The following is a 26,826-nucleotide window of genomic DNA, read 5'->3' on the forward strand; positions in this document are numbered from 1 at the left end:
CTTCGAGGGAAGGAAATTTTTTAAGAGACCTTAATGTACCAGAGGAACTTCTACAAGTCCTATTTCCGATGACTTACAGACTCAGTGCACAGTGTAATTTGTATAAGCAAACGTTTTTTAAGCAAATCGAAATCGGGGAACCCACCATCGGAGCTGGTGGGAAGTCATGAGTGCCCCTACTCCGAGTAGAACAGCTTGCGACCAACTACATACTATATAGTACTTCCATTTGGAGAACATTCACGTACTTATTGTGAGTGTGGCTCGAGCTCAGTTCTACAGTTTTGCGCGCGCTATTCACACGAGCCACATTGTACCCTAAACCCCGAACAGTCATAACAACATAAATGAAACTGTCGTATTTGAAAGTGAAAATGAAGTCTTTAATACTCATCGCGTAACGGTGCCATAAACTTTTACACTTGCTTCGAGTGAAACATTCAAAAAATCATAACGAATCCTGGAACGAATATGTTATGAGTACTGAGAAAATTATACACCACTTTCTATAACGATGTTAGCTATTTTTGAGAAGCTGAAACATCGTCGTAAGAAGTCGTCTAAACGTTTATCTTTTAAGTCAACCGAGGTTAGAAACATAGTGTTAGAATTTGAGAAAACAAAGGATAAGAAGAAGGCGTATAAAAATAAGTTTACGTCAACTGGAGTTAAAACCAAAGTTTTCGGATATAGGAAAGCAAAGGATACAAAGTTTCGTAACAAAAAATATTTGCCTTCTAAGTCAAGCGAGATTGAAAACGGTGTTCCAAAGTATGAGAAAACAAAGGATTCTCGTCCTTATAATGAAAAATATTTGTCTCCTAAATCGAGTGAGATTAAAAACAGTGCTTTGAAATATGAGATAACAAAAGGCACAGAGCTGTATAATAAAGAATATTTGACAAATAAGAATTTATCGATTATGACTGACGACGAATTTGACTCACGTGTAGAAAATTCTTTTGTTGGGGTGAATTTAATGGAGAAGAAATCTAGCAAGGCTAATGATCTTTCGAGGAGAAGTTTAGACGAATATATAATTGTGAGTATCGAAGAAAAGCCTGCGACACTTATCACGAAGAATGTACATGATAATAGTGATTCAGAAAGCGTGAAGACGAGTATTGTCTCGGGGAAGAACTGTTGTACAGCATGTAACGATAGATGGTACAGGAGGTTCAAGCAACTAGTTTCGAGGACAAATAGGATTTCTCCTTGTGTGGTAACAGGGTGAGTGTAATTTACGAATATGGAAAATTTATTAATGATAAAATTTGTTAAGTGGTCAATTGTTAGATTATACTGGATTAGTAAGAAGAAATTCGTACGTTGAAAAATAAATTGATTTGAAATCTTTCTTTGGAGAAAATGCTGCAGAATAAAATTTTCTAATTGTACATATGCGTATATCATGCATGTCCCGTCAAAGTATTGTGAATTATGAAAGTAAATTCATATAAGGAAAGTACGATAACATTCGAAATCATGTTTCCACGTAGAACCATATGAACGAACCATGGCAACTTGGATGAACAAATTGCCTGATTATTACGTTCTCAGAATCGCATTAAGTATCAAATCGTATGCAAATCCACATGCCGTTTGTTTTCTCTTTTCTGGATGCATTCTTCCATAGTGGCTTAAATAACTCGATGAACGAGTAACAATTAATATTTATGTATACGCATCGCAATCGATGAAACTGTTATCGATTTTGCTAATTTAAGGTTGAGGATGTTCGATGTCGGAAGCGAAACAAACGATATCAAAGCGTATTATACGCTTATAATACAGTATTATATCATATAGTATCATATCATACATTATATAGACATCATATGTCACTAAAGTACGTTTCGTCTAAATATTACAAACAAAACTGAGCTAAAAAATATAGATTTAACAAATTTCCAAAACTCAATTCGAGTCGCAAATCTCTCTGATCTAGATAGTATCACGACATAGAATTGCTAATTCGTTATCAAACACGATGCACCTGACGACGAAATCGATTAACAGTGGCATCGAAGAGGCTACGGTCGTCGAGTCGATTGGATCGTTGGGTGGCCATCGTGTTTATCCACCGAATAGATAGAGAGCCACGGAGAAATCGACGGATGTGACCGACGATAATGCACTTCTCACGGTTAGAAGACACGGTGCACGTGGCAAGGGAGTTTAAAGACCCGCTGGAAAAGCCGGCAGCCGTTGTTTATGCAGGGAAACCAGCGTCGGTGAGTCATTCGAGTAAATGACAGCGTGGTGTAACGCTTGCGTGCCCACCATTGCACGAAACGATAGCCAAAACGATAGTTGAATAGATTGTACGTGGGGAATATTTAATTTTACATTCAATAGACAAGAGGTTTAAGGCAATCTGTTGTATAGGTTTAACAAAGAAGTAGGTTTCTAAGACGATTTCGTCGATTTTGAAAATTAGTTACGTAATTTATTGTTAATAATCTATTAAGGACCAACATTGCATCAACGTTGACTATTGTTCGAATCGTTTTGAATAAATATTTATCTACGACAATTATCCGGACAAATTCCTTTTGTTGGAACGACTATAATTGAACTCGGGATACGATAAGATAAAATTTTAAGAATAACTTTGATGAGATTAATTGTTGAGTGTGGCGTACTTCTAATTAAATTATATTGTGTTGTATTTCAGCGATTTTAAAAGAATTTCATTCTCATGTCGTTTTCTCGAAATCTGAGAATATACATCAAGTAGTATTATGTTCAAAAATAGCCATACTCGCTTATGCGTGTCGACAATACGAAACGTCGTTGCGCACAATAGTTTCTAATTACGTATTACCCAAGGGCCCTGTTCGAACTTCATTCAGCCCTAAGTACACGGTACGTGAGTCGAGTGGCTGTGTATGCGACAGGATCTTGCGCAGAACGTGCGTAATGGACTTCCTGCGTGCATCGAACCTGAACACGCCTGTCTCTGTATTCTGGCATTGGACGCGGCTTTTTCATCTTCCTGGAAACGACTATTTTCATGCTATACGTGGAACGTGAATCCTTGATCGACTGACTATCGATTCGATTGATTTATATAGTCCTTAGTGTCATTTCGAGAATAAAATGGCCAACCTCTTGTAAACAAGCATATTTTCACAATTTCCGTGAACAAAATTGTTTATATTCACGTCTAATATTTTTATTATTCTGAGCTTCCGAAACGTCTGCAAAAATGTTGGGACGCACATTAAAGTCTTTACTATACAAATAATTTATTAGTTAAACGTTCAAAAGGTTTCTCAAAAAAAATTAAAATTCGTTTCGAAGAAATTCACGAGTGGAATTTCACTGGGATCGTAAGAGATCCGCGTAATGTACGATAGGTTAGTGCATAGGTTAGTTCCTAATTCAGAATTTTCAGGTATTTACTCTGTCGACATAGACTTCGAAATTTGAATGAAATACTATTTATACAGATAGATCATTCTTCCTACAACGTTGCATATTTCTTCAGCGATTTGTGTCATCTTTAGATTTAAAAAAAAGGAAGTGATTAAGAAAAGATAATGATAATAGAGATATGAAAAGAGAGGAAAGACTAGATGCAACTTAATTGGCGGTTGTGAGGTTGTACTTCGATGTACGTTCATACACGCACAAGAAACACTCTCTATATTTGTTGCGATAAACATACGTAAAAATGTGAATAAAAGCTATTGATTATTGTAGATTCAGGAAAATATGAGTTACAAGAACATGTGAAATAAAATAAAAAGAATACTCATAGGTTAGGAAGAAGATATTAGATTTTGCGTGCATTTCTGCTGGCAGTTTGAACGATTGCGTTTGATAAATTTGAGTGTCATACAGAATAAAGAACGTTTCATATCTTGGGAAACTATAGATGTCATGCATTTTTCTTGTAAATTGCTGAAAATTACTGTTACCTGCAAGTAAATAAATTATATAAGTTGGAAGATTAGAAGAAATAGTTATATAAACTTCTTGATCTATTGTATTTTAGGATTTATAGGGTCCTTAGCAAGTGTACGATGCCCGATAAGAATGATACTAATTTCAAAAAATATATCTTGATAATTCATAAATTTCTTTTCTTTTACATTAGACAAATATTATATTATATATAATATTATTTACTAATAATATTTATATAGTTTATTTCATTCGTCTTGTCTATGAAATCTATAAAAATTATGAAATTAAAAATTTTTATTGAGAAGCTCGAAGATAACATTAAAAAATATAAAATTCGATTCTTTTAAATAACAATCCATAACACTTTGTAATAATTTAATTAAAATAATTAGTTAAAATAATAAATGGAGGGTAGGAAAATAAATTAACACAGATTTATCACAATAGAGATCCGAAGGATTTTATTTCGCACTTTTGTTTCACAAAGCTGTGTTAATATATATTAAGTACATTTAACAAATTGCCTGAAAATAAATTATGACTGAAATGAAATTCTACAATAATTTGTATTTACTACATTGGATAAATTTATTTATTATATTTATTTACAACTATTTTGAAGATTACATAGGATTTTTGTGGTTTATTCAGAATTAATTATTCTCAGAATTAATAATTAAAAAGAGGATATTCACGTGAGATTAAATCGATAATTTTATCGTATTCAGAAAAATGCAACGATCCATGTTGACGGTTCCATTCGTCGTCAAATTCTAAAGAAGTTTCCTCACTCGCAATTGGTGCAAAACAGTATAAGGAAGAAACGAAGCCCATAGTTTCCATGAATATCATGACTAAAAGAAGATTATTAGCAAGAGAAGTCAGCATATCTTTATTGGTCGCGTTTCGATGTCTGGTTAGGTGATTCATTGATTTCATTAGACTATTCATAGAGCTGTCCACATCTTTTATTATCTCTGTAAATGAAACACTTATCTATATTATGTTCGTACTTCATGCTTAATAATATACTTTATATCTTCTTCGTACAAAGTTTATAAAGAAAATTTCTATGTATTTAATGTTTGGCGAATAAAAGGGAAATTATCGGACCATGACCCGAAAAATTTCTTATAATAAAATGAATAAAATATCTAATTCAACTGTAATGTAATATAAATCGTGGTAACCTGATTTAGGACGAGCTACAACACGCTCCCGGATATTTTCAGAATCCAAATCTTCGTCGCTATTCCACTCGACTTGCGATGTGCTCGTGTCTGACGAGCTCGTGTCTGACGAGCGCGGTTCCTTTCCACTGGAGCTTCCGCCGCTGTGGAGTTCCAGTAGCTTGGTCATCCAGTCCATCAGACTAGATAAAACCTTCACGTGGCTCTGCCAAGCTTCCTTAAAGGTATCTCTCATTCCCTCCGCGAAGAATTTTTCAAAATCGACCGCAGACCGGTGCATTTTATTTATCGCTCCGAACGTTCTTACCATCGCTCCCTTTTTGTATGATTTCAAAGCTTCCGAGATTTCACTGTGCCTGGTTGAAAAGCAGATATGTATAACTTTCACATTTCTAAATTTTTATAGAAATTGTTTAATTCCTTTTGATTATTAACCCTTCTAAAGGATTTTAGTTACACATACTAAAATTTAATTAAATCAACTTCAATCGTATAAAATTTAATCATACTAACTTCACCGCTGCCTTTTTGTTCTTACTCGCGGATTTTGAAAATCTACTTAGTTTCTTTTTGCCATCCTCGTAAATACCAAAGTATTGGCACAACTCATCGATAAATCTTTGTCCCCATTCGCTTTCCGACAATGTGTCGCTAAGATCACTAACAGCACGATGGAAAGAAGATCCTCTAGGTATCTTTCTGTCCAATATTCTTTCAAACACGTACTTCGTTTTCTTTTTAATTTTTCGTGGCATTCTTCGATCGGGTTTACAAGAGACCTCCGTTTCTCCATATTTATCTTCCATAGTTTTGCAATGACTCAATCTTCGAATCGCCCTTGTCCACGATTTCGCGTCAAAATTATGCATTTTCATATTCGATGATTGTTTCGAGCTGCTTAGGCATTCATCGAAGCGTTGCAATTCGCGAATGCACTCGTCGTAATCGATTCCCCTGTTTCTCGCCGTTGAAAGACAAAAGAAAATGTGCCAGGACTTTCGTCCTGGATGATTCTTTAGAACATTCGTTTCTGAGATGTTCCTTAAACTAGTTTCCAAAGTTTTAAGGGTGGTTTCCGGTGTATGTTTCATCAGATCGAGGATTGCTCGATTTAGACTGAAAGAAGATCTACGCTTCCTATTGTTCGTTATTTGCAGCAGACATTGCGATAGTCTGTCGCTAAATTCTGCTGCATCGTTCACTACGCCGAGGAATTTGAAGCCGTTAGCGTGTCTATTCAGTTGCTGGAACTGTGTGAATATTTTAGCTTATGAATTTTTGGAAGAGTTAATCGTAAAGATAGTACCGAAAAATTTCCTAGGAATCTTTAAAACTTGTATAATTGATTATCAGGTTGTTTGCTGATATACGTACATAGAATAAAAGGTTTCACATTTTTCAAGTTTTCGATAGTTTTCGAGTTTTAGTAATAAAAAGTAATAACATAGAATTAATTACATATTCTATACTCTGATGCAGTAATTTACCTTATTAACAGAATTTTAGTGTCATATTACTATATTAATTGTTTTAATTTATTATCAATTATATATTGATACATAAGTTCACCAATTAATTACTTGAAAGACAGAAATCTTTATCATTAAAAACATTGACTATACAACGTAAAGCACAATTAACAAGCAAAATACCTCGTTCAATTTTCTCATTTGCACAAACCTTACTTTCTCGGAAAGTCGTATTTCCTTCTCCAAGATACAAACCAGTTGATGATCTAATTTCATTAATCATGTTTCCTAAGTCTCGTATCACGTATATACTTTGCAGCAGCAACTCAGAGAACCAATCATCGGACAATGGATCCTGACTCGAACGTTTTTCGTATCGTTGAACGGTATTAATTAGTCCACAATCATTAGCGAATTGCATGAGCTTTTTCCTTATACTTTCACATACTTCTCGAATAGTTGATAGCAGACCATATGAATTAGACGATGTAGATCTTAACACAATCGGTTTGTCTATAGGCTCTGCTATTTTCGAAAAGAAGTTTCGTATCGTCCTTTCCAAACGATGCACTTGATTTGGATTAACTAACACAAAGGTATTTGGATCTGATCGAGTATCATTTGGAATTGGAGAATTGCTTCCAGTGGTATGTTTAGAAGTTGAAGAACATAAAATGAGGCCTGTGTGAAAATATAAGTCTCTCTTGAGAATCTTTCAATTTATGCAATTAGTTAAAAAATATGAATAACTGAGAAAGGAAAAGAATTCAGTTTTAGAGGCTTACCTAAGAATACGAGAAACGAAATTAGCTTGAAAATCATGGTGAAAATAATATACTCGTCTGTAACACTGCTCCTTCTTCGCTATTTTATATATACTTCGGTATATCTAACTTTCTCGTTCTCAAAATATCGAAGAAGACACATTTTTGATAACACGATATGAAATATTGCATCGTTCTGCTATTCTCAAGTGCATTACAGATTAAACTACCATATGTAAACCCTCATAAACGTCGCTTTACATCTGCAGTTTTTATGAATATCTAGTGAAATATTACCAAAGAAACGAAATAAATAGAGATAAGTAACAGAAAGCGAGACTTACAACGTTAAAAATAAGATCGAGGATACGTTGAGTAAAAAATTCAAGGACTTCTTTGCAGCTTCTTTTGGTTTCCTCCAACCACTACCAGCCAACAATACGATATACGCTCCCGTTCATAACTATTAGGCCACTTACAGGAAATGAAATAAACTCAATTCTATTTCTACTTATTAAATTCCTCGTGTAATTCTTGCAAATAATTTTTATAAATCTTTTGGACGTCATCCTGCATGAATGCAAAGTTATGATCGACTAAATCTTAATAATTTCAACCAACCATCAAAATTAGGAAGTGTCCTCGTACGAACCGTACTTTATAATGACATTGTACTTTGTGGAAAAATACTCAGAGAAATACAGAAGAAACTTAAGTAGCCAGCGATAAGAATAGAAGCCACAGGGAGGAAAAATTGGCAATTGTTAGACAAAGGATCATCGACTTCCGACAAAACAGATGTACCGCGATGCCAACGACATTCGACGAATTCGAAAATCATCTCAGTTACTTAAATCATCCTTGGCAACGATCTGTAAATTCTTTTGACACACCTGCCGTGTAAACAGCACGGTACCATTCTGATGACAATTCTCGTTTCTGAACGTTGACTCACCGGTGCTATTTGAGAATCATGGCGCCATCAGGATTACCAGTACCGACCAGTTACCAAGATTCACATATCTCAGTTTCCACGGAACGATGTTCGTGTAAATCCGCGTTTCCTATCTCCGTGCGAGCTATCTTCGATTAAAGAATAATTGAACAGATAAGGAAGATTGTAAACGCGTCAGATAAGAAAGTAGAAGATCAAGGATAGTCGAGAAGTTATTGACGCGCGGTCTGTGAGCATCCGCCATCTGGTGGCTGGAGAGGAAGCAACAGTGAATGGAAAATGTCAAGGCGTGTTATTCACGGCAGTGTTGACTGCTTCGAGCTGACCTACCGGTGTTAACTTGTTGTTCGCCGGAATTTCTGACGATACTCGTTGAACATTGCGTGATTTTAGCAATGAGCGACCCGTGGCTCTTGCTCGAGCTATAGAAGTGACGTTTCATCGACGAGAGAAAGTTAATTTGGTCTATTAAAGAACGTGTAGGAGGATGTTATGAATTTCATTTGGGCGTAAAGAACATACCTGCCAGAATGGACGAGGAGACGATGTGGAAAGATTTCTATCACAAGATTGTTGTGGAGAAGGAAACGAAGGAAAAGGAGGAGCAAGAAAAATCGGAACACGAAACAAGGTAGAGAGAGAAAGAGAGAGAGAGAGAGAGAGAGAGAGAGAAAGAGAGGAACCTCTGCAGTAGACAATTAATAGACTGGAAACCATAACTTTCATTTTCTTATTTACGTGTGTTAGTCTTTAACATGTCGTTTGCGCTATTAACAGAGTAATGGGACTGTGCTCGTGGAATATATGTAATCATAAACATGTTAATAATTAATCTTACGCGCTTATAAGGATTAATGCAGTAACGTACAAACATTTCACTTTATATTGCAAAAGTAATATTTTAAAGAATTGTAACTAATATTACATAATCACATAATAGTTTTTACATGTACTGTTATTTGCTAGCGTTTACTTGCCATCCTGTAATGCAGTTAACATTAATTGTTAGCTGAGATTTGTTTAGTTTTTAGTTATTAACTAAAATTAGTAGATCTGTAGTCGCATACAAACGTAGATTAGTTCTTTTAATAGAATTAGTCATGCTGCAAAATAAATTTCTATTAATTCTAATTTATGCGACTGGAGTTATTTGATTTAACTTTTCAAATCCAAAGCGAAACAGTAAGCTTCTTCAGTATCATTTCCAAAAATGGACAAGTGTCGTTCAGTAACCAATCGCTTTTAGAAATTATAACTCTCCAAAATAAGGCAACTTCAAAGAGGAATTTTGTTCGATCACAAGCATTCAAATGCAAATACTTCTCGCTTAAACGGAGTCTGTAGCACGTCGATCTTATGACTCAGAATGATTGCCAATGCAAAATGTAATAGATAAAAATGAATCAGGTGACATAAACGGCGGAAAGAGTCGCTTAACTTGTTTCTGTTTCTCATGCACTTTTCTCCACGTTTTATCGTTTTCGAGAAAAGTTCAGTGTTAAAAGTTAACGTATTCGTCGATGTTTTCACGATGGAATACCACGTGTTCGTCTGTGATGAGTCGTTGTTGCAGCGGTCTCGTTCCAGAACAGACGCTCGTTGCGTTTTACTCGTTGGCACGTTGGAATGACGATCTGAAACTCTCGTATGTACCACATACGCGCGATCTATTATTAAAACCAGACTAACGCGCGTTGTCCGGAACATCTGTAGAGGAATTGTTTCTCCAGGTCGCGCGAACGAGCGTAACGAGCCACTGGGATCCGTGACTCAAGGTCGACGTTTCGCGATTTATTGCCAACGTAATTTAAGGTATCGCGATAATCGCAGTGACAAAATATTAATTGCATCATAGAGATATGCAAAGTATGATTGCAATGGCAAGTGCGACAATTGTAACGGAGAAATATTAATTGCGATACGCTAATGGCGATTGCAATGCAAATTTGACGGTACAAATTTGTTGCAAGATTGGGGTAATCCATATGGAATTCGTTTTTAATTGCAGACGTTGAACGCGTTAAATAGGAAGTTTTACATAAAAAAAAAACAGACAACTTAAAATTACAGTATCTTTTAACGAAGAATCTATCGAAATACAAAAAAAATTGAGAATTACAATTGACCAGAGATTTATTAATATAGATGCAATTGAGAAAATGATTCGAAATTTTTGGACGTCATTTGGATTTCATTACGTGTATAAGAAAGCGTCTTTGTTTATATCAAGCGGCATCTATAAATATGCCAGACAGAAGAGTTGGTCATCCGTTGATGTCACACGAGGAAGAACAGTTTGCACAAAAGTAAAATGCAAAGGAGGTTTCATCCTACTCATACAAACACTCTACGAAGTATAGCGTGTAAACTATATAACGAGACTGTCGTATTCCACACGATCTCCTTAAACAGAAAAGAAGCAATGTGTAGACATACGTGTTAATTAATTCTTTCATGATGTCTCAACTATTGCATTGCCGTCGATGACAGAAGCTCTACGAGACGACGAAAGTGGCTACTACAATCTGTTCAGGAACTATTAAACGTGTATATAAAACGTTACGAACGAATACCATTAATTCTTCTTATCATTTACAAATATTTAGTAAAATCTAAATATACATGACTCTTGTGGAAACCAATGATAAAGGCAAGAAAACTAAAAAATAGGCTAATAGGAAACGTATGTAGCAATAAAGAACAGACAAATTTTAGACGTAGAATCGTTTTAACAGAATTAAAAAGATAAATTAATATAAAATATACTAATAGACAAAAGCATAGACACAGTGTATATACACGTTATAACTACATATATCGTCTATCTCCAAAAAAATAATTTTACACGTTGTTCACTTGTAATTACAATTACTGAAAAAATATAAAAATATACATGTATATTCTTTTTAAAAGCCAACGACGAATAGCAAAATTACATTTATAACAAATTAATACGAAATAGACGTAGTAGGAAAAGTCAGTATAAAGTGAGAAACAATACACGTACGATCTTACACCAAGAATATACAAATGCTATAAATTACTAGCTTACCCATTTTCAAAAAACCATTTCTCACGATCATGCGTTTAATTAATAAAAAAGACGTAACACTATACGATTTTCCAATTATGAAATGTTCATAATCAACAATAGCGAAGTGACTTAATTAACTGCAATTGCCGGTGTTACTACGTATCTAGTCAGCAGAAATCGCGATGCTTTTTCCCATAGGTCAACGATATACCAATGTCGGTGAAGACGTCATCCTGACTACCTCGGGAATTCCTTGTTTCCGTGGCGGATACGCAACTGTGCAGAACGTTAAATCATCAGCGCGTAGGTGAACGTCCCACGGGAAATTAACGTTTAAAAACAGGTTACAGGATAAAGGAAAATATTGATAAGCTTGAAGGCGTACGAATATAATTTTGATACTTTTTTGAAAATAATACAATGACCATTTTTCGTTTGCATTTGTCCTCGAAAATTACAACGTGTACATGGTCACGCGAAATCACATAAATAGTCGGACATAGAAGTTAACGCGAAGCGGATCGAGTCCGCTCGAATTTTGTAACGATAGGGACCACTGAAGGCCGTTCGTGACTTACATCACTGAGGACCTTGTGCTTCTTGCTCGCAAGACAACAACGTTGCGTTACAGTCGTATATCTGTAAAAGATTACGTAAAATTACAATATATACATGGTGTCTCGTCTAAGTATATTCTCTGAATAGATTAAACGTTTATTTTCTGAAACTTTTGAGAACAAATATCCAACATTAAAACGTTGTATGCAATTATTAATACATTCTCAGTTTGTATTTTGTTAAATATAGGGAACAAAGAACTAATTAAGTTCGATAATATTATGTACTTCTTAAACCATTGAAACTGATTCAAATGAAACACGCTGTATGTACGCTGTATATGTATATTAATGCAAATACACATATATCAGATGCAAAATCACCCATAATTATTCGAGAGACGAAGAAAGAGAGAATTATTATAAAAATAAGATATCTTACGAATGTTAGAATACACGTTCCTTTATGAGAATGGTTAATATTGCTCCTATTTTACGTTGCAATTGTACGTGCCTTAAATCCAAACTATTTAAGCAACGTACGTTAAATTCTGAAACCGTCCAAAATGGTAAGTTCGAATTGAATCAGAAATAATTATGAGCAACAGCTTAAATAATTACAGCCGAATATTTGGCGTAATTATCGAATACTTTTCTTTATTTTGAAATTGTCTACATTTCGTACAGTTCATTATTTAATCATTTTTACAATAATTTTGGAATGAATTATTTAAAAAATGATTATTAGATTGCATTAGTATTACTTTATGACACAGGATTTTAGTTGCATATAGTTTTCCAGAATGTTACTATAAAGCGTAGCTAATTGAACTATAATTTATACTTCACGCTGATATTTTCCATATCCTGTATGCTGAAAGCAAAAGACTGCAATTTACCATGATAGTAATCTCGTTGAAGCATATCTTTAACATTTTGATGTATGTATATTATAATGATATACAGATTCAGTTATTTTTTTCGTATCCTGTTTTAAAAAGTATATTCCCTTCGTGTAGTCAAGTTAATCCACGAGTCAATCCACATAAAGTCTATTAATAATTTAAAAAAGAAACCTCAAAGTTTCCAAAAATATACATCACCGAGGAAAATAATTAAAGAGCATAGTATAAAGAGCAAGAAAGTATTTTTGTTCCACTTAAAAAATACCTTTTAAGCAGATTTTTTAATTCTTCGATATTTCAAAACTGTTATGTAACTCAGGACATTTAACAACTCAGTGCATATTTTAGCACACGATAATTATCGTAGGTCGAACAAGTTGTGCTATCATCGGTTTCTATGTGGTCATTTAAAGAACAAAAAATTTGCAAGTTATAAATGGTAATCGGTACCCGATATACTCGCTCCAATCAAGCGATTACAAAGCGTAAAAACAAAAGCAAAAAGTAGAAACGTGTTTGGAGAGCCAATCCGCGATAGTGTACCAAGACGAAGAATGTAGTTCGGTGAATCATGTCTCTTCGGTCAAGTTAAAAATAAAAGAGGCTAGTTGGAAGCAAGATGTACCGTAAAATAAAGATGTTAGAAATACCGTAAGAGCATGTGGTTTTCCTTTCCCTGCTACGCGAAAGCTTGAAAAAAGGGGAAATGTGTGCGTGTGTGATTTCGCCCATTTTACAACATAAATATTTTATCATTTTACGCCATTAGTATTTTGATATTACATTACATTAAAAATATTATTGACATGTAAAGGAGTGTGAAAATTTCCTTAATTTTCATATCTTTCAAATTACAAGAGTTTCCTTAATTTTAATGATCTTTAAATTGCTAAATTTTCTTACATATTATCATATTTTAAGATGAATAACTGTTCTTAATTTCGTTATCTTCTAACAAGGCTTATTCAGTGACAAAACAGAAATTTATAGAAAATCCAGAATAGTTTGCAATTAAATGCAATGACTGGGAATTGGAACAAAAGAGCACCTTGAAATTGCAAACAAAGTTCCGGAGAATCTACAGCTTCTACGATACACATGCATTTACTATCTTTTTTATTGATCCAGAAGTAAACGTGAATCATGCATATACCGATATTTCCAGTAGAGTATTTATTGCGCAAGTAGAGTCTGTGAATTGGCACAGGGAAGGTAATAAGCGGGGAAGTTCTGATTTTATTAATTATTCTCGAGAAGAGCTGATCGTATTCCAGCTAAACAATCGAGAAATTACCATGTATGTTGTTACAATATATCGTGAAAGTAGTTTCATTGTTAGGAATCGTTGTATCGTATCGAAATAATGAGCAAAGCGGTGACAGTAATTAAAATGATTGAAACTCGCATTGCTTCGTTTTCTCGATGAACGAGAAATAGTTGGTTAGTCACATTATTATCAATTACTTTCATAAACAGCACATTTCAAAAGTATAATATAAAGGCATCTAATTTTCTTATTTCATTCAATTTCATTGGACAGCAATTTTAGTATAATAATTTTAATAATTTTCTCGCAATAGCAAAGTACCAAAAAATTGTTAGCAGATATACTAAACCAAACTTTATTCTCTATTCGCTAGTAATTAATTATATTTACGAAATTCTACTACTTAACTACAAACTGTAGATCAGTTACACTATAATTTTAGTAGAATAATATTATTAATGTTTCAATAATATAAAAGTTCCTAAAATCGTTAAAAGATATGATAAATTAAACATTATTTTTTATTCCCTGCCAATTATATTTATCAAACTCTACGATTCTCCAGTTCTACGATGCTACGATACGGTTCTTGAGCTATAAAATATACGTAACAAGAGATGCAATAATGATACCTGACGCGCTTGAATTATGGGAAAGTTTGATGTACCATTGATGTTGATATTGCACGATATCTACTTCCTTCTTCTCTGGTTCGCCTGAAGTCCTCCGGCAGTTTGTTGTCAGACATGCTCCGACTGACACATTTTACATCGACGTCTCATTCTCCTGCAAGTATACCGTTCTACTAATAGCAGGTCTAACAGTGAAGTGAGCATTTATCATACATTATGATAAATTAACCGCGCAGATCAGTCAAATATTACGTGCAGTGAGGTTTAACAAATATTACTATAAAAAATCACAGAATTATTAAAACATTTATGTTTATTCTTCGGTGAAGGATTTCAGGATATTTTTCTGGAAATTACGTTTGACGATTATCATAATTATATAATTTTCAATAAAATTCTATAATTTAAAATAAAATAATTCTGAATTTCAATTTTATGGTTAATAATTAAATAATTTCGAATATAATTTTATGATTAAAAATTAAATAATTTCAAATATAAATTTAAATTGTGAAATTAACTGTTTAACAAAGTGAGATATAATATTATAGAATACAAAAATTTGTGGAGCAGGAAATATAAATATTCATTTGCAAAAAAAGGAAATAAGAATGTAAGTACATTATCAAATATCATTGGACGCACAGTCTGATCAAATCTACTTTCCGTATGCACAACCATGATACGAATTTATCTGTCTTCCAATTATGACTCTTCGATAATTCCTTAACGGCACAGAAACCATTGAGAAATGATACACAGAAGCATAAACACTTGGATAAATTATTTCATAAAAGTAAAATTATTTCCTAAGAAACAGTTTATTTCACATATTGATTGGTTTCTAACTAAATCAAATACAGACTCTCGTAAAATAATTAGTATGCCTGTGTTGGATCGATTTTTCAATTATTTCAAATGGGAATTGCTCATAACTATCAGACATATAAAAATTGTCAACCAGTCAGCCAAAAACAATTAGAGCGTTTCGTGAATCGTCAGTGTTATTTCGTGAAGCACGTGTGAAATGGAGAATTTGTGTTTTTCTTCCGAAGGAGAGAGAGTCGAAAAATGGCGCACTTCCAAAAGCTGGACGAGACGCATCCTTACTACGCGATCGCCGCGGCTCGAATGTCGCAAAAGCCGGAAACGAAACCGGTCACCGTAGGCAGATTCTATTGGAAATTCGCTGCGTTCAACTTCATTCATAAAAGGTGAATTGTGTTGTTCGTTGCTTAAGTAACGGGAGTGTACTATGCGACAGAGCTGTATACTTTCTCTTTTCAATTGCGAAATTTTACAAAAATTTACTTACATGCTTTTTCTTAGAAAAATTCTGAAACATATACGTACACACCATTGGCCAAATATCGAATCATTAATATTCCATAAAATTTAAGAAGTTAGGATATAATTATTTATTTGAAGTCGTAGTCACTTTTTATGTCCAGCTCTGAAGTATAGTCTACTAAATGGACTCTACTTGATTTATATAGTAGAATTCAGCGTAGTTGCTTTCCAAAATATGTTTGAACGCTGCAAGGTTTCATTGTTTTTCTATGAAACTTGTGACTTATCTATAAGTCATAATCGCATGACTATGACTGATAGTATGCATATTTATCTTTCTTGAGTTATACGATTATTGATTTTCTGATAATGCTTATTTACGTGGGTACGAAACACATTAAATATCAATAAGTCCTATAATATGATTTTCACGAGGTATTAGGTTATTCTATAAACGGTGCAATTTTTCTGTTAGATATAAGTTATAATATTTACGAAAACACGAATTCTTCATAAATTGCCAAAGAATAATAAAATAATTTTTTACGAAGAAGAATAAAGAATGTAAACGTTCACATTGGCCGTGAAAATGAGCTATTATGCAGTCGGTGGTTTCAAATAGCTCGTTTTTCAGCACACTTAGCGAAATCGGTCGGAGACGAAGAAAACAGGAGTTGCTTCGCATCACAATTAACGTGGCATTAAATAAGATATTTGCTTTCATCATTCACCACTAGCTTCTTGCAACTTATTCTTAATATTCCACCTATTAACCGCAACGTTTTCCTTTAAATTATCACGCAATATTTTAAACGATCAACGCAAACATAGCATTTGCTTCAATGGAACATTGATCCTTTATACTTCACTAGCGCCACTAAATTGATACAGTAAAACTTTCATCCGATTTCTTTTTCACCCGTGAAAATTGAAAAAATGAAAGAAAGCTATTATTTAATACAAAAAATTTACAAAAATTCATAATTTCTTTTATACGAAATTTTTTCTGACTTTAATCGACGCTACTATAAAATTATGTTGATCGATGCAACAAAAAATTCTCAGAGTAAAAAGGATTGATATAAATGTTTAGATACAATTTTTAGTATTATCTTCTACAATTAATTTCCTTGTTTCCTAATACGTATGTACAGAATACAAGAGACCGACGGCGGTTTCTTCGAAAATCTTGGAACATTATTGGCTGAGAAGGTTCGGGCGCAGGAACAGGAGGAAGGACCGCTTCCAAAGAAGAAAGATGAGGTTCAGGAAACGGGAGAGGAAGAGGACAATTTCAGTGAAGAAGGTAGTATCGAGGAGCCTGTCGATGCACTTTTGGAGACTGACAGCGACAGGGACGAAAATGAGCATGCCACGAATTTCTTAGCCGAATCTATGGGATGGAACGTGAGTTATATACCACTTTTATTTTTTTCAGTGTATTTTAAGTTACCGGATATTATTTATTATCAATTTGTTTTTTTACTATGATCATTGATACGAGATACATTTCTATCGAATTTTTAGACAAATTTAAATTGTCACTATATATGACAATTTTGTTAAAAGATTCTAATTATTTCTGCCGAACTTTTTGAAAAATTTCTATTGCATTTCGCCGTATTTAAAATTATCGACAGTTCTCTATTATTATTTTATTTTGAATGATAAGATTTAAGATCATTGTATTTCAAAGATGCTACAAAATATACATTTTAAGACAATTGACGCGCGTTTCTATCGAAGTTTCCTGAAGAATCGTGTGCAACCCAAAGAAACGTTGTTCCTCTCTTCACTCAAGATTCGATTATTTAATCAACACATAAAATCGCTTAATGTTTCTTCTAATTCCTCCAAGAAATTTTATCGAGTCTTCTAATTTTCAGAATTTCATTTGCTTCGAAATCTCCGACTTTGAAAACATACGTAACCACAGTGTACTCTTCCTACTTGCGAATCGGCCATAAAATGTTTTATTTTTTCGTTTGTCCGTCTGTTGATTTAAATGGCGAATGTTAAATGTCCGCCACATCTCGAAGTTCGAGTGTTTCTTTTCTTGGCTTGCTGAAATTTCGAGAGCCACCGGATAACTCGAAATATCAATGACTTCCGCGAATGGAACGCTCGACGCCTCATCGAACCGCTTAAAATACTCTGATAGACTTATCTACGCCAATACGAATACGAGTGGTCTGTTTATCGTTATTTGCTTGGTTTATAGAATGCTCTGTGGGAAGTTATGGGAAACAGATGGAGAAAAGTCGTGGGAAAGTATCTTGAAATAATGATCAAATATAATGTATACATAGTGAAGAGCATCGTAACCTGATGGTATTAATCTTGGATTTAATTTTCGATTTAATTTACTGATAAGCAATTAATCCCTAAAACAAATTTTAATTACATGGTTCGGGAAGTAACCTGTTCTGCTAAAATTTTTTTTTTCGTTTAACTTAAAATATTATGTTTAATAAAAAATTGAACCCTGAAGCGAATTCCAATCCAAGATTACTTGACAAATAGAGCTTTAGACTAATAAATAATAGATCTGAGAAATAGAAATAGATTATTTAATTTAAGAAACTTAATTCTTAACATGGATTTCAATCAGATTATTCTCGATAGGTAACATTTTGCTTAAATTAGTTTTGTTGCCTTTGTGTGATAGAATTTTTGCAAATTTCCCTCTAAAAAATCAAATTTTTCAAAGAACCGAATTTCTGTTTTTTCAATTTTTTTTTCAATCTTCGTCTTATAGTTACAATGTTTAAAGTATTATAATCAAATATTCTATAACTACGTTCGAATATCATTGTATTCTTTATTTATCTCGATATTGGATATTGATGACTGAATCATGCCGCCGGCATATTGCATCGTAGGGTGGTAACAAGACGATATTGATCCCACAAAGGCCCCAGTTCGAATCGAATGTCCGAACAAGTTACGTGTCCTGGCACGAGCAACATTTTGGTCGCCTGAAAATGTGGTAACTTTCAGGTTACCTGAAATATTAGCGCACCCTCGATTATATCTCAATTTCCGTGTTGAGAATAATGCGACTGGGGATATACGACTGGCCAGTTTCCCTTCGGCTCGACGAGAAATATGTGAGTACTATAACGTTCTTATGAAGGTAGTAGAGTTGTTTCAACTTGTAGTACTCCATAGGATACATTTTATTATATCATTTTTACTTTTAGTTGAACAATTATTAGAATTAACTTCATTTTATCCTGTTTTTTATTTTGGACTCTAGCGACTTATTATGTTTTATCTCCACCCTTTTGTTAGTTTTACTATGGTGTGTAAAAACTATGCTTGTATCTGTATTCAATAGTATTTTTATGCCATAATAATTTTTACGTATCTCTTAATTCGCAATTTAGTCCGTAATTGCTGAAGGATCGTGTCTATCCAATTTATGAAAGGACAGACTATGAGATTTATTTCACGGATTCCGCTACATGAATCTTTCAGTGACATTGCTATACATATTTTCTTAATTAGGGCTTTATAATATACTGTTTCACGTATTCCCTAATTTTCTTCTTGAACTCGATCCAATTTCAAAGGATCAATTCATCGAATCATTAACACGGATTTGGATTGGCCGAATTTGAAAAAAATATCAGAATTCCTCCAGAAGCATTGATAATTTCTGCAATAAATAATTCGCATAGTCCATTCATGAAAATTTCTTCAGTTTCTTCGACAAGTTTTCCTTAATAGTTTTCCCCAATATTCCATAATTTTTCTCGTATTCTTCCAACTTCCAGCAATTTTTGAACTTTTTCCTAACTTTTCGTAATATTTTTTACTTTCTCCTAAAATTTTCCGTAAAATATTTATATATAGTCTGCTGAACATTATATACAGTCTATTGCAATTATCCTTCTCTAATTTTATCCCGTACCGTAGTAAAATAACTTTCTGATTCTACCGATGTTATTTAAGAAATGTTATCTAAGAAAATGTTATCTAAATGTATAATCATTTTAATCGTTCGATTCCCGACAAAATCATCCGAAATAGAAGATCAAAGGGAAAGAACAGGTAACGTGAATGATTGCGTAATATTATTTCACCGATAGAATGGAACGGTAGTACAACCGGTAGGGTGTTATCCTCTAAGCTCAATTAACAGTTAAGCTCAATTTGAAACGCGACTCTGGTTTTGTAGCGTAGCCAGCGTGTGACGCTAGTTGAATCGTCGACGTTGTCGACGACGACTCCGATCTGTCCGTCCATCTATTCCTGGCAGTGTGCTACTCGCCTTCGTCAGGCTCCTTTCTAGCTGACGAGCTACCACGATTGTCCTGTCCGTGTACTTCCGTCTGGAGCTACCACCACGGAAGTCCTGGATGCCTCTATTTGAAAAGTGTAACACAAAATGATCAAACATTATAAGGACGTATCGTAATCTGCCAATAGAGTAAAACGTGTGTAAAAAAACAATGAAAGAAACTGTGGTGTGGACTTTGTATCGTCTCAGTGTGTGGAAAAGTACTCCGAAATGAAATATCCAAAACTCTGCCCCTCTTCTCGCTTCTAAATTAATTTCATACCTTGATTGAAATTTTAAATAAATACAAATAAATAAACATTTAAATAAGAATTATTGAAATTATCGTTCGATCGGTGTGAAACGCGCGGTGATAGAAATTTGTCAGGTAACAGGAAGCAATGGGATCAAAGGTATGTAACGTTGATGGGACTTGTTGAGGGTCGAGATGTGGTGATCGTGGTTTCAGCTCAAGAGGATAAGTTGGTATTGTGTGGCAATTGGCTATTCGACAGAGTCTTATTTGTTGGCAATTAAGGCGCAAAAGCCCGCTCATCGAAAGTCAGGCAGCAGTCATAAAAATAAATCAAACCTAGCGAGAAAACTGGGTTGATCAATCGCATTCTGCTATGTCTTCAAAAATTGACAAACTATCAGTAACATAGCTTCATTCTGTATAGAAATGTTCGTAAAAAATTTCTCCAAGACATAGACCTTGAAGAACATCGTATTTCATACGTTGTTGACATAAAGCGTTTAAAATGTCTAAAAATTTATTGCAGCCCAAATAACACGATTTCAAATTAATTAAAGTAGAGAAAATTATAAGTACGTTTCGTTTAAATTGTATGGTTTGCAAAAATTGAATGAAAAATAATTATAGTTAGAAGATCTTTCGGTAGATTCTAGATATTTATATATATATGTATGTATCTTGGAATTTTCATGTTATAATTAGAAGATCAGTGGAATCTCAGACTAAATTTAATTCCATGTAGCTCGAAGTACATTTTTTTCGCTGTCAAAAAATTTCCAATTCCTCAGTGAACTTTTTGGCCGTTTGCTCAAACGCGTAATAACTTTGATGTCGACAATCAAGAACCTTTAATACGAAATTTGGAATTCGTTGTCAATCGACAACTGTTTTAAAAGGTTGTTGCTGAATGTTTCGCATACCCTTCTTTAAAATTCATGCTGAGGTCAAGCTTTCCACAGACAGTGTATATTTTCGAAACATGCAATAGCATCAAAAAATAAACCCGATTCTATGCAACGCGAAGTCGATTCAGTTTGCCAAAACTTTACACGAATTCTTATTTTCTACCGTTTTTAAAATTTCCCAAGCTTCTCTGGAAAACTTTTGCAATTAGAGATTGTCTTAAATTTTCCACCGGCATTGGGCAACAATAGTTCGGCGAAACGAGCGCGATTCGATTTACCAGAACGCTTTACATGAATTCTCATTCGTTTCTGCTTTAAAAATTGTTAAAATTTCTCTAAAAAATCTTTGGAATTAACGATAACATTCCACCAACGTTAGCAACAAAAATCATTCGTGATTTGGCGAAACGAACGCCATTCGATTTACCAAAACGCTTTACGCGAATTCTTATTCATTTCTGCGCTCAAAATTGTTAACATTTCCCTGAAAAATCTTTGTAACTAACGATAATTCGTAACATTTCGCCAACATTAGATAGCAATAAAAATCATTCATGGTTCAGCGAAACGTCCTAGAGGCATCCGTCTCCGAAATTAATTCCTGTTCCCGTAGCAAAATAAATCCGGCTTGTACGTGGGCGGTCGAATTTAGACGAACTTGCATAATGCATCGTGAAAATCGGGACTGGCCACGAAGGACGGGAACGTCGACGTCGGCGTCGTAGGCTATCTACGCGTGCCTCCTCCGGTCAATGAGCTAATTGCCGTGGTATATCAATTTTCATTGGGCGCAATTGTGCGAACACACGAATACGCATTGTGGTTGCACTTGTCCCGTGGGTCGCTTCAAACAGGATACGGCATAGTTTCCCTTTGTGCAGATTCATTGTCTTGTTTTCGCGTTTTCCATTGGTCAGCCAGTTAACCGAGCGACCAATGAGTACGCCAGATCTTCGGTATTTAAATTGCCGCCGTGCACGGCGTAGAGAAATGGGCGAAAGAAATGTGAGACCGCGAGCAAATGTCGTGCATCTTTGTTCCGTTTCAGATTGAATTGTAATTTGAATGGGAAAGGAAATTGCTCTTCCTTTTTATTTAATGATTGGCTTCTGTCGATGACCTTTCGGATTCGTTATACGGTCCCAAAAAAATTTTAATCGTATTAATCGAATTTATATTATCTAGATATGTTGAAATTTTCTTGTAACTGCGTAACGTTATAATTAAACCGCGGATTTTTATGTAAATTTGTATCTTTACGAACACGATTAGAAACGTAGAAACAAAATAGAGCGCTTCTTCACCCTCTAAATATCGTCCTTTACCTGTATACAGGGTGGTTGGTAACTGATGGTACAAGCGGAAAGGGGGTGGTTCTACGCGAAAAAAGAAATCGAAAATATGGAATAAAAATTTTTCGTTTCGATCTCACTGTAGATTTTTAAAAAAATTTAAAAAAAAAAGAAAAATTAAAAAAAAATTTTTATTCTATATTTTCGACTTCTTTTTTCGCGTAGAATCACCCCCTTTCCGCTTGCACCACCAGTTACCAGCCACCCTGTATATTTAATTGGATTTTTAATTGGAGATACAAAAGAGTCTAAAGTATTTGTATAGTTGATTTCCTGTAGAGATAAAAACGGAAATATTACCTATGTTATTAAATATATTCAAATATATTTAACTGCATATTATATACAGACATTTAATCCGCAAATAGCATATAATATCATCAATCAATAACATCTAAGTCAGTAAGACAAATATTATTCCCGCTCTAAGGCTTGATCAAGCCAAAAGGGCCAATGTTAGGCGAACCACAAAACGCGTACAAATAAATGGAATCTCATTGTCAGAGTCAATCGGTCTTGGCAACCACTAGTATGCGACGATGTTAAAGGCTATGGCCCAGTTTTTCTGATTCTCAGTGAGTCGCTGGTCCAAACGGATTTTCTATCTCTCTTTTATATTCCTCCCTTTCATTAGATATAATCAGCTTCAAAGAGACTCTTCTCTGTTTAAGCCAACGACGAAGTATCTTGGTCGATTCACCAAGTCTTTTTACTACATTGAAGAAGAAGTTAGATAATTCAATTTGATGATTGAAAAAGATTTTGCAACTGTCGCGATGAACGATTCTCTGTAAGTAGCAAAGGAGAAACAACTATTTTGGTCAGAAGTCGTCGCGTTGACGACGCTCTTTTCAAGAGGTCGATCGAGAGGAACGCGCTAAAAAAAGAGTAACCTTAGAAATTTGTCTGCTACAAGACGAGCAGAACGAATGATTTACAAGTGATGCTTACGCAATGGAAAATCCAGAAAAATGTGGAATATAAGTGGTATCAGAGTAGATTCTGCGTTACCGGATTGCGGACTGAGAACGACGAGGTGAAGATTAAATATAAACTTAGCGAAAAACTCCTGATAAAAAATTGTTAACTCTCCGTGGTAGAAACAATTTTTTGTTTATCGCATTATAAATGGTTAATTTTAATTTTAAGGTAATTCCTAATAATGCTCGAAATAATATCAATAGTTTTCTATAAATAACAAATTCGATTGCCTGGCAATGATCCATCGAAGATTAAATATAAATTAATCTGAAAGTTTGTAATATCGAATTATTAAATATGAATTAGTTGAACTAAACATATATTAGTTGAACTAAACAATAACTTCCTTCGACTGAAATTTAATAAATAGTTTTATAATAGCCCCTTATAAGAAATAAATGCGATTGGATTATTATAAAAATGGTATCTGGAAGATTAAGTAGAAATCTTATAAAATAAAAAATAAAAATATTTCAGAGGCTGAAAAATTCTGACATTCACTTTTTGCGTATGAATCAGTTCTAAAGATATGGAACCGTTTATTGGAATAAGTTACTTGAAATAAAAACTAAAAATATATGAAGTCTTCTATAAGTAGCTCCATTTGATTATACAGACGGCTTATTGAAGAATACATATAAATTAACTACGTTAAATATAAAAATATTTCAAAAATATGAAACATCTATTGAAATGAGATTAGATTTTATGATTGATGAATGAATGAATTATGATTGATGATGAACAGTTTCATAAAGAATTCATCGAGATTTCATAGAACATTGATAGAAAGTTCATGAATTATACATTTAGAAGTTACAAATAACAATGGAAATAACAATAAATTATGTATAGACTGAGATTTAAATTCAAGATGACCATCGTTATTCAGCACAAGTTTTAATTATTCTTTTGTCTGGTCATACCACTTCCGAACCACTTTCTAAACAGGAAGGTGCATTTGTAACTCTCCATTTCGCTGAGTAATTAATTAAATGGACAAATGTAGCCGCTCTACATACTGGAATTAGGTCAATGCCGTGAGAAACATCACAGAGTTTCTCCATAAATTTCATCATATACCATTGGTAACTAAAACTAATATCCAAATTAATCTTTGATTTCGAAACCAAACTGCAGGTATGCAGTTAATCTCCAAAAATTTGTAAATCAAGATCTATTTTAAGACCACTAGATTGAAATAAAACTATCTATCTATCTGTTTAGTTAATTTCCAGCGAATAATCGAATTTTGTTATACCGACTTCGAAAGAATAGGCAGGAAGCTATCTCAATTCAATGAGTACGTATTTTTTCTTATTCCATCGTTTATAATACTTATTTCTGTTACCATTTACTCGTCCTATGTTTACAAAATCTTTCAAAGGCAAGGAGATAATACAAATTTTATGTTTCGAAGTCTTCGTCAATGTTCGTTAATGTTCCACGATTTCGTTTTTCAAGTAACTAATTTTATCAATATATGTCATGCTGTTTATTTATCTCAGCCATTTAGCAAGTATTGATAAATTTAATAAATTCGGATTTGCAAAATCTTCTAAACACAAAAAAGCCATTGATATTCCATTATCTGTACTTCTATATTATCTTTGCCTTTCTTCAAACAACGTCCACGTTCTCGTAAGTTGGACTAGATACTACTCTTCGATTATGCATACTGCATAAGCGCGCCCGAATAAATATACGTAGCACCGATAACAAAGGTCGCGGTCGTCGAAGTTCATCATCGGCCAACAATGTACTAGCATACGCTACGATTCTTGCTTTTTAGAGCAGTTCGATACTCGTCGTGTGTGCAGCACTTTCGAAACTTTGCCGATCCTCGAGCATCCGTATCGACCCTCCTATTCTACTAAAGTCATCTCAATCCAAAATGGAATAGTAAATATTTTGTTATTCTTCGAGCATTTACATATAATTATTAAACTGCAGATTTTTACACAATTTTATATTTTCATTTCATTGAAGAAATTGAATCTAAATTGGAGCCTACTAAATATCATAACAGATTTATTATTAAAAATTGAAGAAGCTTGCGTCCCACATTACGACTGGACATTAGAATTTTACAAGATTGCAAGATTTTCAGAACTTACATATTAAAAAATTTTCGTTATAAATTATAACGTAATGTAACGTCACAAGACTTTCATAATATATCGAATATTTTATATATTTTTGTATGTTTTGTATACGTCTACACTTTCAAATTCCCTGTGAATGCATAAATATCCGTAGTCTCTTTATAATATTCATCTGTACCTTATCCCAATCTGTACGTGATTATAAATCTCTACCATTTGTACAGCGAGTGGTTATTCTAATTCAAAGATGAAAGTGTCAATAAGAGGAAGTGAGGTCTCGATCGAGTGTCAGTGCATAAAGTATATTGTTCTTGGCTGACAGTTTGTTCGTTCTTTCGAAATCGTGTTTCGACATCGTTTAAGAGGAAACCTTGACAGTTAGTCGTGGCAATGAATGAAAGATTTTCTTCGAACAGACGGTGCACAGAAAGCTCGGACGAATCGATGTTTACATCAGATGTTGAATGTATAAAAGTGTAGCATGTCGTGATACGTGATATTGGTTTTGTTCTTTGAAAGTTATCAAGAAGTGAAGTTTAACGAGATGAGATAGTATAGTGCTGAAAAATAAGAAAATGGTGAGCACCAACCCACCCCTGGGGGTGGCCACGCTGAATCGGGGAAGGAACACTTTCCGTGGCGTGCCCAAAGCGGAAATCGAGCGCAGAACCAATACTCTGCTTCAGGCTATGACGGTGAGTCTATTCGGTGATGATTTCGGTTTGTTGATAGAAATATTAAATACGATGGTGGTATGTCATACGTACTGAAAATTTTGTGGTTAATATGATATAATGTATCATACAAATTTCACAATGTTTGACAGTAGAATTACTAACTTGATATGCTAAAAAAATATATCACATATAAATAATTATAATAAAAGTGGTGTAATACAAATAGATAGGTATATAAGTATAATTCCGTGTCAATAAAGGTCAACGCTAATCTTATATAATATATT

General features: G+C 33.9%; 2 protein-coding genes and 1 long non-coding RNA gene across 11 annotated transcripts in view; 1 reads left to right on the forward strand and 2 right to left on the reverse strand.

Moving 5' to 3' along the window:
* The first annotated feature begins 282 nt into the window (after window positions 1-282).
* Window positions 283-26,826, forward strand: part of stac (C2 and C2B_Munc13-like domain-containing protein staccato) — a 36,440-nt gene continuing 9,896 nt past the window's right edge. For 2 of the 8 annotated variants that reach the window (XM_076623603.1, XM_076623604.1), the window contains exons 1-3: window positions 283-1,230; window positions 15,744-15,902; window positions 17,133-17,385. In XM_076623603.1, the coding sequence (XP_076479718.1) occupies window positions 515-1,230; window positions 15,744-15,902; window positions 17,133-17,385 (1,128 nt within the window). In that variant the 5' untranslated portion in view covers window positions 283-514. Of the gene's footprint in view, window positions 1,231-8,619; window positions 8,925-15,239; window positions 15,302-15,743; window positions 15,903-17,132; window positions 17,386-20,231; window positions 20,677-26,086; window positions 26,558-26,826 lie in introns of those variants that run through there. The other 6 variants (XM_033338228.2, XM_076623605.1, XM_033338210.2 and 3 more) reach the window with 6 other exon arrangements.
* LOC117158900 (uncharacterized) lies at window positions 4,532-7,999 on the reverse strand. Its single transcript, XM_033338289.2, has 6 exons — window positions 7,683-7,999; window positions 7,360-7,601; window positions 6,786-7,255; window positions 5,619-6,355; window positions 5,106-5,461; window positions 4,532-4,892 (listed from the first exon to the last, which is right to left on the reverse strand). The coding sequence occupies exons 2-6, from the start codon at window positions 7,394-7,396 to the stop codon at window positions 4,585-4,587; spliced, it is 1,908 nt and encodes a 635-aa protein (XP_033194180.2). The 5' UTR covers window positions 7,397-7,601; window positions 7,683-7,999; the 3' UTR covers window positions 4,532-4,584.
* LOC143303481 (uncharacterized) lies at window positions 11,305-16,088 on the reverse strand. Of its 2 annotated transcripts, none has more exons than XR_013059848.1 (3): window positions 16,004-16,088; window positions 14,689-14,842; window positions 11,305-11,966 (listed from the first exon to the last, which is right to left on the reverse strand). It is a non-coding gene; the product is annotated as an uncharacterized LOC143303481 (long non-coding RNA). The 2 variants fall into 2 exon arrangements; XR_013059849.1 differs by lacking the exon at window positions 16,004-16,088 and adding an exon at window positions 15,310-15,746 and having other exon boundaries at window positions 11,314-11,966.

Source organism: Bombus vancouverensis, chromosome 13, assembly GCF_051014615.1.
Source record: "Bombus vancouverensis nearcticus chromosome 13, iyBomVanc1_principal, whole genome shotgun sequence".
Classification (NCBI taxonomy): domain Eukaryota; kingdom Metazoa; phylum Arthropoda; class Insecta; order Hymenoptera; family Apidae; genus Bombus; species Bombus vancouverensis.

Coding starts and splice junctions, on each gene's coding strand:
- LOC117158900 (XM_033338289.2), bottom strand. CDS start 7,396: ATGATTTTCAAGCTAATTTCGTTTCTCGTATTCTTAG. Junction 6,356..6,785: donor CGACTTTCCGAGAAAGTAAG/GTTTGTGCAAAT, acceptor ATATTCACACAG/TTCCAGCAACTGAATAGACA. Junction 5,462..5,618: donor AACAAAAAGGCAGCGGTGAA/GTTAGTATGATT, acceptor CTTTTCAACCAG/GCACAGTGAAATCTCGGAAG.